General features: G+C 39.4%; 2 protein-coding genes across 6 annotated transcripts in view; both read right to left on the bottom strand.

The window, feature by feature from the left end:
• The window catches only part of tbc1d4 (TBC1 domain family, member 4), a 41,096-nt gene extending 32,535 nt beyond the window's left edge, over positions 1–8,561 (bottom strand). For 2 of the 5 annotated variants that reach the window (XM_034693884.1, XM_034693886.1), the window contains exon 1: positions 7,439–8,561. In XM_034693884.1, coding sequence (XP_034549775.1) covers positions 7,439–7,837 — 399 coding nt within the window. In that variant the 5' untranslated portion in view covers positions 7,838–8,561. The remainder of the gene's footprint in view (positions 1–7,438) is intronic. The other 3 variants (XM_034693888.1, XM_034693889.1, XM_034693885.1) reach the window with 2 other exon arrangements.
• Positions 8,562–9,908: 1,347 nt separating this feature from the next.
• Positions 9,909–15,845, bottom strand: commd6 (COMM domain containing 6). The gene is made up of 7 exons (XM_034693593.1): positions 15,590–15,845; positions 12,785–12,843; positions 12,412–12,477; positions 12,242–12,318; positions 11,810–11,978; positions 11,527–11,679; positions 9,909–11,437 (listed from the first exon to the last, which is right to left on the bottom strand). The coding sequence occupies exons 1-7, from the start codon at positions 15,840–15,842 to the stop codon at positions 11,387–11,389; spliced, it is 828 nt and encodes a 275-aa protein (XP_034549484.1). The 5' UTR covers positions 15,843–15,845; the 3' UTR covers positions 9,909–11,386.
• Positions 15,846–16,169: the final 324 nt, after the last annotated feature.

Raw genomic sequence — 16,169 nt, 5'->3', positions numbered from 1 at the left:
AATGTTAGCTAGCTAGCGCACTATTCAACTTTAAATATTGGCTGAACATTTAGCAAAGCTGTTCAGTTAAAATCAGCTTTTATGTTTTCTAGGCAAAGCTAGCAGAAAGTTATTTGATTCTTCATATTTAGAACTTTCTTGACAACATGGTAGAAACAGAAAACCACAAACACACAGACAACCTATCTTGGGCGTGGAGCATAAACATTTGAGAATCATCTAAATTTAAAGTTAGCTTTCTAACTTAAATGAGATCATTGCATTCCCATCATTTTCAATGTTGGATAAATAGCTAGGAAGCTTAGCCTGTAACTTGGCAGTGCACTACCAAGATAAAATGTCTTTTATTATCTCATGTTTATTCTGGTATTGTATGAATGTAGCTTCCTGAGCTATAATGGGTTCTTTTTCGGGCCAAGAGTAGAAAAAAAAAATTAATTCAGACTAAGAAGCTTTGTGGGGGTTCATCAATGGTGACAGCAGTTTATCAGGTCAGGGGAATTTAAAGGCCTTGGGAATCACAGCTGCACCATCTGCCTTCGACCTGCACACCTTTGTCACAGAGGAAAAGATGATCGCGTCATCTTAACATTTAAAGGAGCTCCTGGTTTATACATGAGTAAGATGATGCCACTGCACCCTTTGATCCGATTAATAATTTGTAGTCAACCCAAAGCAGAACTAGTAAGGGTGCTCATTCCTGGAGAGGAGACAAGCACAGACAGGCAGAGAGCTGCAGGGCATCAGAGGAAAACTGTATTTTTTCACTGGAAATCTTCTCAAACATTATCTCCAGATGTTACATTTTATTTTATTTGGAGTGCATCAAACATTCACCTTCATTGTCCTGTTTTATCAAACATTATCAGTGACAGTGATTGTGACCTTAAGCCTGTCTACATAAAGCAGCCGAGCCAAGCTTTAGAGCTTAGGAGAAAACAAACACGAGGATTGTCTCCCCTGAGCTGGGAGAGTCCTGTGCATGCTCAGTGCATGCAAGGCTCACGTAAAGTCAAACCTCTCTACAGCAGGCCTTCATAATATCTGGTCAAACAGTAGCAGGCATATAGTTCTGTTAGTCATATCAGCACTATGGAGATGCAGTAAAAATCCAACCCATTCAATCACAGGGCCTGCAATTAGGCATGATAAGACTTCTTTAAGAGACACAGGTTATCTTTGTGTCAAAACAAGATAAGGATGAAAGCAGGTGGGAAGCAAAGAAGAATGGAGAATAACTCAGGGTATAATCAATCAGATGTAATGATGTAGAGCACAAAGTAATCAATCCAAAACAGGCCAAGTTATAAATGACAGAAACATCAAATTTAAGCTTAACTTGATTCTTCCACATGTAAAAGTCGCGCCACTTATCTCAAGTGAAAAAATCAACTGCTTTTGTTATAACTTCAAGCGCAAACCTGGATAACTATTGTTGCTTTCAGTAAACAAATCCGTCTTTGTGTGGCTGAAGGGATTGGTTCAAATTGACTCACTGCTGTCATGTGTTTGCAGCTGCACCTCACCACAACCATGAAATCCTCCCAGTGCTTTTCCAGCTACGTAAAAAACAAAGTTAATGTCACAACTCAAAACAAAGCACGACAAAGGCTCCTATGTCACCTTAACATGCGGGGGAAAGCTAATGTCAGAGCTAAATATCAAAATAATGTGTCAAGACAGCAGTAAAATAAAGTTGGCGGTAACTTATAACCTGATTTTCAAAGTGAGATCATTGTTTAACAGTGCAATGTAAAGAACAAGAATCAGAGTTTAGTAATGAAACTATCAGGGGCACCGTCTCTCTGACACTCTGTCTACAATCAAACAGGAACTTCCTTGAACCTGTGATCTGCAAACAGAATTAACATTTGACTGTGACAGCGTTTGGTGATCATGTAGAGGTAATTGCGGGGTGTTTTCAGTAATTTAAAGCTTCTTTAAATATATGCTTTGCCATGCTTGACAGAGAAGATTATACATTGTACCATCTTTCATGACAGCCAGGTAGGAATATATGGCCCTGAGTTCCTCATTCTGTAAGGGTTAGGGTTATGTGATCACGTCAAGAGCCACCTCACCTGCCCTGAGTAACCTAAGCCAGCATAAGTACAGCTGTATAGGCTTATCATCAACACCTGTCATAAGCAGGGAATGGGAAAGTCGTGTCTGTTTTATGAATGACAGTCTAGTGATGGGAAAACAAAGAGGTATTTGGATACAACCTGGCTTACTTACAATAATCTGGGGACATGATACCTATCACATTACCGGGCTTACAATCAAACAGTGTGACAGATTGGAATATTTAAAGCAAGGTGATGCATTGTGAGTATCTTTATCTAATTATAAGGAAACTGCCAAATAAAAAAGACATACCATCATTTGCATAAACTCTGTGTTAAAATAAAGTTTTCTTTTCTAGTTTATCAGAACATCAGTATTTTCACTCTAAGCTCTTTTAACACACACACTTGAGTTGTTCCCTCCTGTCTTGATCCTTGCTTGCCTTGCTCTACCTCTCAGATGTCAATTTGGACAAAACGCAAGTATCTGCTACTTGAAACAGCAACACTATTTTAACATTCCCTCTAATACCAACATTGTTGCTCATTTTTTTGTGGAATACAAGCAAAGTATCATTTGCTTATATAATTTAAAGAAAGAAAATTAGCACATAAGCTATTAATTGGAAATTGATGCAGGTTCATGAGAATTAATAGTATCAAAAACCTAATGTGGCAAAAACATTGATTTATTTTAACCAAGTCAACACTCTTTTTCTATTGGCTAGTTTTGATGATGGTTTAATGTTTCCTAAATGCTGATTTATATGTTTTAAACACAGTCAGGTGTCACTTTTGCCCTGTCTTTTCCTCCTGAGTGCAGTCCACTGTCATTGCATGTCATCAAATGATGAACAGCGCCAAGGGGGTCACCAACTGTCAGGGAGAGATTTCCCTGTGGGCAGGTTCCAAGTCATAGCAGAGGTGGAAAACATGAAGGCCAATGGTTCACACTGGGCAGGCTCTTTTCTTAACAAGGTTACAAAGTGCTTCACAACAAAAAAGCAGAGAATTACAAAGCATAAAAAATGGTGCAAACAGGGGGAAGAAAAAAGACAGAAGCAAAACAAGGCATCTGAATGCAGAGCAAATTCGAGAATTAGGGGTGGAAAAATACCTTCTTATATAAAAATGTTTTTAGTGAGGATTTAAAAGCAGTTCAGGTTGTGGACTGTCTAATTGTCAGTGGCAGGGATTTCCACAAACTTGGAGCTCTGACTGAAAAGGCCCGGTTACCTTTTGTTTTAAGGCGGGATCTTGGCACAACCAGCAGAGATGCATCCATAGACCTGAGGGGCTGCCCAGGCACATAGGGAGTTAAAAAGTTGCTTAAATAGTACTTATGCTAGCATTCAACCTCTTCCTTTTTTTCTTTTTGAGATAGGACAGTGGATAGAGCAGAAGAATGTCAAGAGAGAGCTGGGAATGACATGCAACTAAGAGCTGCTGGTCATACGGACCCAGCCTGCATGCTTTGAGGATAGCCTCTGTACCATGGACACAATTTAACTGCTGACCTAAACTGGCACCCCAGCATTCAACCACACTGTAGCTAACATTTTATTTACTAAGAAGTGAACTCCATTCTAACACTACTAGTTCGCTAGAAATGTATGCCTTTCTGTGTCCCCAGTAATACTATCAAACTAGCTTAACTTTTAGCCGCTTCCTAGTTAATAGTAATATAAGCTGATAAGTGCCAGAATGCTAGCTGTTGTCTTGCCGTAGCTTATGGGTTATCAGAAATGTTTCTTTAAACTAAATAACCAGATTTTCTTACTATTCATAGTCTTGCAGTTGCTACTCTATCAGATGAAATGATACAACTATTTCAATTAATACGTATACCACATCACTCTTTGGTTTCCCACCCTAAACATGATGTCAGAGGAAAATGGCCACTGTGTGAACATGGTAAAGAGACTCAAGTTGGGTCAAAACAGTGTGTCTTACTCAAGGTGTTGATGAGTAGCTAACACTTTGAGCTAGGGCTGGGCGATAAAGCCTAGAAATAAAATCCCCAATTTTTTTTTTACAAAAAACTCAATTTACGATTCTAATCATTTTGTGTTTTTCTCCTGAAACTAGTAATAAAAGCAGTTTAACTTTCAGCTAGATGTCTACCTTGAAACAAAGCTACAGTACAACTTTAAGAGACTTAATTTTCCATCTCATGAAAATAATCATTTCTTTGACTGTGACATTAAGCACCATGAACTAAAACTACTTCAAAAAAGTAAAAATAAAAGTACCTCCTCTGGGGGAAAAAAATTGTATTTTCTAGAATAAACCTCCTTGAAAACTAAATTCTTCATGCTATTGTTGAAAAAAGATCAAGCAGAGGAGGTTACGGAGAAAATCTAGATTTTCTTTTTTTTTAAATCGCCTGACACCAAAAATGCGAATCAATCGATTAAATCGATTTATCGTACAGCCCTACTTTGAGCCAAACTAAATTTTCAAAAGCATGAAAATAAAGTGTTTTTACCCAATTTTAGTTGATATTCTTGTGAAGTGTTATATGCAGCCTGTTGTCACTGATACACCAATCAAAAGCCCAGAGACTTCTGTGTGAGCTGAATGAAAGAACAGCTGCACCTTTGTATGCATACAACTTTAGAGCTGTATCAAAACCTTTAACACTATATAAAAGAGGACTGAAGATGTAATTCAAGTCTGACTTGAATTTAATGGCCTGACCTTTCAAACAAAGAAACACACATAATGAGACATTCCTGTTTATATATGGATGTTGCTTTGCTGGAAGTTAAAAGTTTTCTTCACAGGCATACAATATATGTCACAATACTAGAGTCAAATAAGGGTATTTGATCCCAATGACAGCTTATTTGCATCATATTAATAGATACCATGAGGTCCTTTCATGAGGGTTTGCACAACATACCCTTGTCGTGTTTACAACTGACAATAAGACTGTCACTCTTAAAGGGAGCAGGAGTTAACTTGTCCTCAAACTCAGGTGGGACAGAGAGAAAAACACAGTTGCACAATAAGAACTCCACCTCCAACAATAAATATATTATTAACAATCACTGCAGCAGGGAGTTGTACGTGGCAGCTGTGTAATGGTAAAATAACCCAACCATTCCACATGGTCCACCTTGCACATGTTGCTAACTCACTGGCTGTCAAACCAGTTTTTGTTGCGTAATCGTGCAAAGTGAGGTATGTTCAACATGCCTCCCTAACTGCTGCATGCTGCAAATACTTTTATCTTAGAGGAGAGGACAGACACCTCGAAAGTGTTCGATGCCTCTTCTCTTCTCAGCTTTCAGCAGCAGACAAACAGCCTGCCCTGGCCCTGCACATACCACAGGAAACACGATACACTAAAGGCATATTTGGGAATCAATGCAAAACAGGAGTGTTTAACTGGATATGTGTTTGTGAACGTTGTGTGTGAGGGTTGCCTTGTTTATTGAGGAAACAAGAAATACAGACAGGTGTGAGATAAGCTCATGTCTTACTGCAGGTGGAAAACAACTCTAAACATGTGACATGAATAAAAACTAAAGAAAGTGTGTCAATCACAAATGTCATGAACATGAGATTTTATAATGATTCCTGAGACAATGTGACAGTATTGGCTGACAAAGTTTCTAGCTATATGGTTTTGAATCAATTCAATCAAGGATGTGTGGTTTATATGAGACAAATCAGCCATGGGTTTTCAGTCTTTATAGTAAATATATTGAAACTAGGCCTGTCAGCATTAAAGTGCTTACTGTAATGCAATTAAGGTCTGATATTAACATTTTAAAACCACATGCAGTTTTGTCTCTTTTCAGAAATGACATCACCGCACCTCAATGGCACATTTCACTAAATGACTCAGTCGACAAGTCAAAAGTAATCTGCACTTTGAGTCAAACTGAACTGAAATATCACCAAAGTACTTCAAGTTAGAGCTACCATCTACGAGCTAAGCATAAGTCCAGCTAATCAGACTGATGTCAGCAGGCAGCTGCACCATCAAATCCAACAGAGCACTGTTTTGTTGTGATTGAATCACCACAGACCTTTGAATCGAACACTTTGAAGCCGTCTCCTACCTCTGAGTCAAGGTTTCAGATCACACTGGTGTAGCAGTGCAGCATGTTTTGAATAATAAATCTAGAAGTAGGGTCATATAGTACATTTCACTGCACTGATGTGATTCCCAAATCAAGACAGTGGTAAGAATTGCTTTATATGGTTATATTATATTGTATGGACTAATCGTGATGTACTATTAACATGAAGTGATTAATCGCACCTTTAATAAACACTAATTTGACAGTCCAAGTTAAGATGCAATCCCTGAAAGATATATAATGATCAGTAGGGAACCTCTGGTTTGCTAAAAAAAAAAAAAAAAATGTGTGAACCAATGATAGCCTCTAATCCTTACTCACATTTAAGCAATCACATACACACATGTGCCACTGGAGGAGCTTTGGAGCACAGTGTCTCCCCACACACACTTTGACCCAAACTGCATTTCATCAGAGAACAGCACACATTTCAGACTCTGACTCCCACGTTCCTGATTTTGCACCACATTTTGGATTATTACTCAAGAGTGGCAGCTGATCAGCGGTCAAATATGCTGACTCCATACAGTTGTTTTCACACCACAGAGATGTCTGATCCTCTGCAGAGGAAAACACAGACAGAGGTGGATTAACTTGGCCAAAAATCCAGAGTGATCTGTTTATCATTCTCACCCACCAGTGGCCTAAATACTTAATACCAAAGCAAACATATTTGGACCACTGAATAATCTACTAAATGACACTGTTGTCACCTCAAGGAGATTTTTAATCCGGCTTTACAGGATTTTCCTTCGTCCCATGTTTACATTTCAAACTAGATTCCATCACAGAGTTTATGTAGGTGAATTTTTAAGTAAAACTTCACATGGTTGATTTAAAGACCCTTGGTATGTTTGAATTTCTGTGTGGGTTACAGCCTGAATGCACAATTCTAACCCCAAATGAAGGCAGTATTTAATGCCAATACCAACACTGACATCTGTCTGGAACAACTCTAAAAAGTTGCAATAGCTGGGCTCACTTTAAATCCTGACATCATGGTGGATTAAGGAAACCTTGGAGATGTAGAAATTTAAACTCTTGCATATTTTAAACCCATAACAGAGTTGCAGAAGTGCTGTTTCAGGACTCTTGAGCATTATAAGGTCACTGCAGCTCGTCCTTCACTTCAACAATAACATTTTTTTCTTTGTCTGATTGTACCTACCCTGCATTTTCTCAGTCTATTGTTCTCTATCAGGTTTATTTCTCGCTTGTCCCTGATGTTGCTGCTCTTGTGTGTGCGTAAAGGTAAGTATGACACCTGGACAGGCCTACCTGGCTGGGGTCGCAGGCTTTGAAGACATGACAGGACATCTCGGACTCGGGGTTGTCCGGCTGTCCCCGCAGCAGATAGGCGAAGTATGTGAGGTCATTGCTGTTGTGAATGAAGCGAGAGATCAACTGCGCTTTGTGCTCGAATATAAACACTGAGGAGTTGTTGCTGCTGGAAGGAACACACCGCACGAAAGGGGGGTTGAGAACCAGCTGGACCTCTCTGGGCTGCACCACGGGGCCGCAGTCGCCCCTCTCTCCTCTGCGGCGGATCTCAGCCACCAGCCAGGGCAGCATGGGGAGGGTGGTCCGCCTGTCGAGTAAGGAGCCACCGATGTAAGTCAGGGAAAACCTGCGGTCCGACTTGGGAGGACTGCTCTCCCTCTCATCCTGACTCTCCATGATTGTGGACCCAGCTGACTTTCAGCTCGCTGGACGCGTTGAAGAACTTTAGTGATGATTTCAAACAGCAGGCTAATGTATCATTTCCTTCATCCAAATGTCAAGCGCAGTTGTGGCTAGTTTGCAGCACCTCCATTGCCCATATCCATCGTGAAAGTTTATCAACTGATCACTACCTACTACACAACATGTGCTCGATCAGCTGCTGCGCTCCATGTTTCCAAATATCTCCATAATACCTCCACTGGACTTCTCAGTCTTCAAGGACTTCAAGTGAAACAGGATATTAGAGCTATTTCCCATCTGTGTTCCTCCACTGTTTGCATGGGCATGGAGTCAACCCCAGAACAGTCCTGCACTGTACTGTCCCAGTGAGGCTTGCTCGCTGAAACGTGGCTCTGGATGGCTCCTGTGTAAACACAAGTCGCCCAGAGAAATCTGATTTCTTTGACGGGTCGCACCCAAACGAGCGCACGAACAGGGAATCTACAGTCTGTGCGTTATGATCCTGCTGTGCGCGAGCGAGGGCGGGTTTTTTTCTTCTCGTTGGACGGTCAACACAACACAAATATTCTTCTTGTGTATCCTCTTGTGATGTAGTATCCAGTGTACTGAGATCCTTTCTTCCACAACGCCTTGGAGGTGGAGCGGCTGTGCGCGTCGACGACCCGCCCAACCTCCCCACGTGCTGGAGGAGTGGGCAGGGCACAGCCGATGTGAGGAACGTGACGGGACGGGACTCCACCTTGCTTCAAGGAACAAAATAACTGGAAAGTCTTTTCCACAGAAATGTGGAGTGTTTTCGACCCCCGTGGCACTACTGGTTGTTTGTGATCTGTCCTACAAGCCTTCATTGATATTTTTAAAAGCAAACTCAAGACCTATCTTTTTGTCTCGCTTTTAACTGAGTTTTATTATTAACTGAGTTTTATTTATTTATTTATTATCTAGTTCAAATTTTAGTCACTTGTATTCCACTTTATTTATGTATGTGCTTATTTATTTATTTTAAGTTTAACATCTTAATTTCTTTTAATGTTTTATTATCTTAGAAATGTATTTTATTTTGGTGAGTTTAATTTCCTGTGTTGAGTTTTAACATCTTATTTTACCTCCAGTGTTTCCTCATTAAGATATCATGGGGGCGTTTCCTCAGTTCGTTCAGCAACTTATTTCTTATTTATTTATTTTATTTGAATTGTTTTTATTACTATTGTTGAATATATTGTGTTCTTAACCATAGGATTGTGGGGTGGGTTTGGGGCCGGGGCTGGGATCTTTTTCTTAATATATTCTATTTTAAGTTGTTTTCATGTACAGCACTTTGTGTTGCAATGACATTGTATGAAAAGCGCTTTATAAATAAAGTCTGATTGATTGATTAGATGAAGATAGTGACATACTTAGTATTTGCAGCAAAACCAGGTGCAATTCTTCAATATGTGTACAACTATTACATGTAGTCTTTGCTGAATCATACCAGTAAACAAATCTGTTGTGTCTAAAACACTAAAGGAGTCCCCCCTCTACCCAGTGCCATAATTTAAGGCTCTCTGCCTCTTCCAAAAATAGCAGCTGTGCCATATATAACCTCATCACCAAGGCAGGAGCCATTACAGCTCTGCACACCCCCACACCACTGCTGAGGACACTCTGGTGCATGTCAAAACTATAGATGCCTTTTATATTGTAGAGCAGTCCACCAGATACACAAACCAGACTCAGGGCCATATTAAATTTAAAAATCACCTGGTTTTATTTCTGTTTATTGTCTTACTTGTCAGACCCCCTCCGTTCCTCAGCAGGGTGCCAAGATATACTCAGATGTCTTACTGGTAATCCAAACTAGAAAATAAAACTAGCACAAAGTAGGTCAGCCATCTCTCTGTTGATTCTGGACAAACACTGGAGTTAGATTTGAAACTTACTCACATCCAAAAGATTCATTTGATTTAGTGAATTATGGCTTTTACTGCAAATTGCTCAGTGGTGTCCAGTGTGGATCAAGTAAACATTCAATAAAAGTGTCATCCAATGATTTTTGGATGACACCAAAAAATGCAAAACTTCCTAAAAGCCACACAGAATGTATTTTATTAAAACAAAGACAAAACAAACAATAGAAGAAAGACTTTATAATGCAGATATTTACACAAAAGCAGAACATTGAGAGAGCCACAGGTACCAGTGGAGTAATCTGGTAATGTAAACTAAAAGCAACATTTTCATACGTTAGTAACAAAAAAAAAACATGAGTGCAACTACGATTTACAGTAATGTTAGATGTAACAAATGAGGCACAATTTGAGTATTAGTTGGAGTTTTATAGTATCAGCATTGATATAAGCTAGCTTCTGATTTGGCTGTTTAGAGGAAAGTTCAGGGAATCTTAAAGCCTGGTTTATACTTCTGTGTTGACCCTACGCAGCAGTGGCCAACGTGAGCACGAAATACTTGCGTCGGAAAGAGCTTTGCAGACCTACTGCTGACCTGACTTGCAGTGCAACGTGCCTGATTCTCAGTCTTTTGCATCTCAGGAAGCATGTTAGTCATTTGATGTAAAGCTTTACCTTGTGCCTAAAATCCTCTTTCAACTTAGATTCCATTTGTGGGAATGCAAATAGGGATATTCCACTGCTTCTTTCATCTCTAGACCACATTGGACTTGGTCCTGATCCAAATCCACTGCAGTATGATTTGTCAGACCTGGACTAGATTAACGAAGAGGGTCTACAGACTTTTTTAAACAATGTTTCAGATCTGTAAAACCTTTATACTGATTTTGAAAAAAAGGCACAAAAAGGGAGATTTCACTACTTTTATCAACCTGTAGCCCACACCGAAGCAGGTCCTGAACCAGAATCACAATGCTAGGTCTTGTCAGATCAGGACTAGATTATCCTCGAGAGGATACAGACTCATTTAGACATAGTTTCAGGTTTCGGAAAATAAAGATTCCCTTTCCCTTTAACAGTAGAATAAGAATCTGTGGATCAGAAGTTAACTTCTGCCCTGTTTGAAATAAGGCTGGTCTAGTATTAAATCACAAATTCACGAGGGTTATATTACTGAGTTTGTTTCAGTTTTTTCTAGAGAATTGCTGACTCAGTTTTATTATTTTTTGAGCTTGAGGTTGCGTTTCACAGACAAATAATTCTCCCCTATTAATGTGAAAATAAGAGAAAACTTTTCAGTATTTTTCAATAAAGCTGGAAAACATCCCTAAACAGTTTTTAGTCTGTGTAAGTTTTTCCTAGATATACCTTATAACTGGAAACTGTTTGTGCTGTGGGTAAGATAAATAGCTAATGGTAGGAGGGAGTCCACTTGTGTTTGGCAAAGTAAACATAGACATTTTCAACTATTTGACCCTCTAAATCATGTGCAAGCTTCAATCTGTGGAGGAATGTTAAGTGCAAAGACATGTGCAGTATTTGTATCTGCAGTCAGAGACATGCAGGAGACAAACACCTGTGCCAAGCTGTTCTTCAGCAGCTCACATGTAAACGTGAGAGTAACTGTGTCAAACACTGAAGAGTGTTTGCAACATCAAACAGTCTCCATAACAGCGGCCATCTCCTTGAACTGCTTGTGAAAGTTCTGCAAAGGACAAAAAAAAAGACTGAATATCAGAATCAGACCAGTTTTAATTACTCAAACTCATTACACTCACATGAGCTAATACAGACCTGGAACTGTGGGATGGTCATCTCGAAAGACCTGTGACTGATCTGTCCTGATGGCTCAACAATCTTCAGGAGAAGAGACACATACGGGGAGTTTAGAGATCTGCAGGTGTCAGAGCTCACCGCCATGCCGAGCTTCCACTGCATGTCCACTAACTGGAAAAAACACGACAACAAAAACAGTCAGGGTACGTTTCTTAGCTTCAAAACTGATGAAGTTTGTCCTCTAAGTCATCATATAACTGTGGTCAAAAAAGTGAGACTGTTTTCAGACATTGAGACAAACCTGGCTGATACTGAGCACGGCGTGGAGCTCCTGCTGAGCGTGCACTGACGTTCCGTGTTCACTCCACAACCTGTGCACCACCTGAAGAGAAGCTTTAGGCCACTTGTTACTGCTTTCCTCCAGCTTCAACACAAGATCATCCCCGGAGAGGTTGCTCTTCCCGGCAGACCTGATGATTGAAATGCAACTCATGGTATCATCACATGCTGTTTGTGCACAGCTTAGCTCTTTATCAGTTTCAATATGAACCAGCAGAGCTGTTTGAGCTCAATTGCATTACTGAAGACCAGACTTTGAAAAAGCTCTTTTGGTGGGGTTTAAAACAAATATGCAATTACATCAAACTGGAAAACAATTATTTGTGCAGGGTTTAAATTCAGTTATCAAATTTTAAAATCATATTCACAGGCATTAAAGAGTGAAACTTAATACCTGAAAGTCAACAACAGATATCTGATCATGCTCTGTAGTGCTTCATGTTCCAGTCTGACTCCAGCTCTCTGAAATCTCTGCCCAGAGAAAAAAGCAATAAAACAACAGATGAAAGAAGAACTGTAGGAGATGAGTTACTAAAAAATGTCTTAAAAAAAACATTGACTTACATCAGAGATTTCAGCTGAATCTACTCCTCTTGTGTGGCCTTGTAGATAAGCCAGAATGTGCTGACACTGTGGAGGTTATAAGATCAGTTATCAGATCTACAGCACAACCTCTGCGCCGACAACACCATATCCTGTGTGACTCGTGCAGATCAAGACTTCTTCACGCTTTAAAATGAACATTACTACATCATATTTCACATCTAATGGTTCATTCAACTTAGAGGTTTGCTCCACGGTAACTTCATCCTGCTGCAAATCTAATAAGATGGTATGATTGTACTTTAGAAAGTCTTTCAGCAACATTCCTTTTCCATAACAATGAAACCTGTTAAAAGCATTGATGGTGACAGTGTATGAAATCAAAGATACTCACAGCCTCAGCCAGCAGATCTGGAGTAAGTGTACAGATGTCGTCGACAACTTTGTTGACACCTGCAGCACAAAAGTTACACAAATCATTTATCTCAACTTTTTTAACGTTTAAAAGCCACAATAAGAAGATACACTCATTGAAAAAAAACATGCAAGAGCATTGAGACTGCAAGTAGCAGCATAATAACAATAATAACTTATACTACTAACTAATTTCTAGAGATGTGACGTTAACGAACGAGTCAGTCTTTTGGAACGGCTCTTTTAAGTGAACAATGAGAACCGATTCGCAGCTGCGAGCCGTTCATTTGGGAGCCGTTTTTTTATCAGGGTTCCCACTCTTTTCCAGAGATCATTTTCCAGGACATTTCAAGGACATTTTCAGTGATGATCAAGCTGGTATGACAGTCCAAATTGAGTTCCTAATTTAGTTCCTAAATAGTCTAATATGTTCCTCTCAGTGGAAGTCTACATTGAAGACATGCAGTCTATGGCTATCTATGAAATCATCTCTTACATGCTTAAAAATGATGGCAAATTGATTATAGAATAATCCAGCCACAGATGTACAGCACTTCATTCGTGCAACCAAGTAACAATGATGGGCAACTCTCATCTCAGCTTTCTCTTTTCTCAAAAATTCGAAAATTAGCTAAGAAAAAAACAAAAGAGCCAGCAAAGGAATCTGGAATCTTTACTGAAATAAATAAATAATAATAATAATCAGTGCATAAATTGACCTAAATAGATCTGAATGACAAAAATGGCCACACATGTTGAATGGGGATGTGTTTTTTTTTAACCTCGTCAGGTCACACACAGTCATGTTGGAAAAACTTTCCAGGATAATCTGTGATTTTCCAGGACATTTGACTTTTTCTCCCATTTTCCAGGTGTTTTGCAGTACTGGAAAATTGGTCAACTGTTTTCCAGGTTTTCCAGTTTTTCCAGGACGCGGGGGAACCCTGTATATGCAGATTGCCCACGCTGCCTTCACGTGCCACCTGCGTGCCCCATGAGTGTTTTGTTCACACTTATTGTCTACACTGTGTTATTGTTGACATTGTTTTGATGTGGATTTGAGTAACGATGTGTCCTCCAGTGTCGAGGGTTCGAAGCGTGTGCCGAGTAATCCAGGAAGCTTTCTGTGAAGCGCGTATCGAGGCTTGTGTTGATGGCGTATGTGGTGACATTCGAAGCCTCGCGAGCCGCCTGTACCATGTGACTGATTCAGGAACCGGTTTGCGAGTTTGGTGCGCAATTCGAAATATAAGGGGCAGCGCACAGTCACAACCTTCTCCCCAATTTGTTTCCACTTTCCTTTTTGACCCCGCCATTGTATCATAAAGACAGGCACCATATTTAGAAGTTCATTATTTATGTATTGGCATCACAAACATCCTTCATTCATTTATTCAATTCAAAGCTTTACACACCAAAGGGATGGTGTCAATATAATCAGTGCGCTTATTTTACATTTACTGTCCACTTGATGGCGCAGTAGAGCAAATGGAGCACCATGAAGCTTCAGCCCATGAATGAACCAATTGGAATGAAAGCCTCGAAGCTTCACGAAGCTTCATGTCGCCATCACCAGATTCGAGTCAAGGAGCTGAGCTCCTGTTTGTAAAGTAGTTGAGGTGTAGAAACACCAGGTGGGGTAGTACAATTTTGCATTCACATTTTTATAATGTCCTAATTTTTATTCTACTTGTATTTATATTTTTTAATATAAATATATATTTATTCTTATTTATTATTTTTCATATTTTTCTGTATTGATAAAATGTTCTTGTGTGGAAAATGTTACAGTAAAGTTGTTTTGCATGGAAGTTATCTGTAGCCTGTTTAGTTTTTATTGTGCCACAAAGTATTTTAGGTAAAGGAAAATTCAAAATAGTGTTCTCACTGTCGAAGCATGGGGATATGGCAACATCTTATGGAATGTTTACAATGCCAAATGAAATTATAATCAATATTTCACCTATATTTCAACCACATTTCAATAATTCCCACCAATAGAGTATATATATATTGATGGGATGTGTAAATTTGAATTATTCTGATCCTAATCTTATCTTATAACTGCTACCAGTGATTGTTTCCTTGATAATAACGAGTTACCCCTGGTTGACTTCTAAAAAATAAATAAATATAACAATGAGCCAGTCTTTTGAGCGGCTCTTTGAAAGGAAGCTCCAGCTCCTCAAGATCCGGTTCCCTTCAAAAAGCCATAAATCCCATCTCTAATATTAACTTATAGTAATAACTAATTTAGTAAAAATAAAAAAAGGGACAGCTTGACCAAAAGAAAAGAAAATCCCTTGTGGCAGCTGAAGCATACAAGTGAACTGTTACTATTTATCAGCCTTATATATTATCCAAGGTTCACTGAGTTAAATTTGGGTCAAAGCTTCATGTCCCAAGATTCCCCCCTGAGTCTGGATCAAAACAAAGATGGCGGCCTCCACAGATTAACCGATTGAGGAAAGAGAGCAACTTCAGGGATCCGCTTCAGGCTTTACATCGTGGTTTTTGACATTTTCAACCAACAAATGATGACAGGATTCTCTCTGGATTCAGTTAACATGGTAAGAAGGGTGGTAAGTATTTAATTTTAAGTAAGAGAAAAGCTAGTTACCTCCGTGTGCAGTTATTTAATTTGGAGGTACACACTTTGGAGAGGTAGCGAGGTGGTTATAGTGCATTAAAATATGACTGTGTTGTTGTTAGAAATATGGCTTTGTTCGTGTCCACGTCAATATTTCCAGACATGTTTAAGCTGTGTAAAGCAAGTTAAACCCACCATGTGATTCCTCTGCTGCTGGCATCTTCTCTGTCAAGCTGTAGGTTGTCCGCAGGGAGGCAGAGATTCCAATAGAGACGCTTCCTCGCCTAAATTTAGATAAAGTACTAATAAATGTTACGTTGAGAAAATAGCCTCTGTCAAACAGAGCTTTGTCAAGAGCAGACAGCTCGACTCTTGCAGAAATCTCACTCTTCTTCTTCTTCTTCTTCTTGGATTTTTGTTGTTGGTTGGCAAACAACTTCTGGTGCATTACCGCCACCTACTGGTGTGGAGTGTGGATCGGGAACTATTAACTCTCTAAGAATCATCAATACATGTTCAATTGTTTCCTGATATTTGTAATAGTGACAGCTCCCTGATGCATGTTTATTCATAAGTTTAAGTGTGCTGTTTTGATGTATGACAACAAATCCTATTCTCAAATTGAATTCCCCTGACATATACTTTCTTGTGAAAGCTGTAATAGAGCCCACCCTTATTTGCTTCATCCCTCCACCTTGGCATTTTCTTCCTCCTCTTTGTTTAATTAAGTTTAGCTGTAATGTTCATTGAAGTTAAACAATAAATAAGACGATGT

This window comes from Notolabrus celidotus, chromosome 10, assembly GCF_009762535.1.
Source record: "Notolabrus celidotus isolate fNotCel1 chromosome 10, fNotCel1.pri, whole genome shotgun sequence".
NCBI lineage: Eukaryota > Metazoa > Chordata > Actinopteri > Labriformes > Labridae > Notolabrus > Notolabrus celidotus.
Note: the sequence above shows the minus strand (reverse complement) of the source record. Positions and strands in the feature narration are given on the sequence as shown.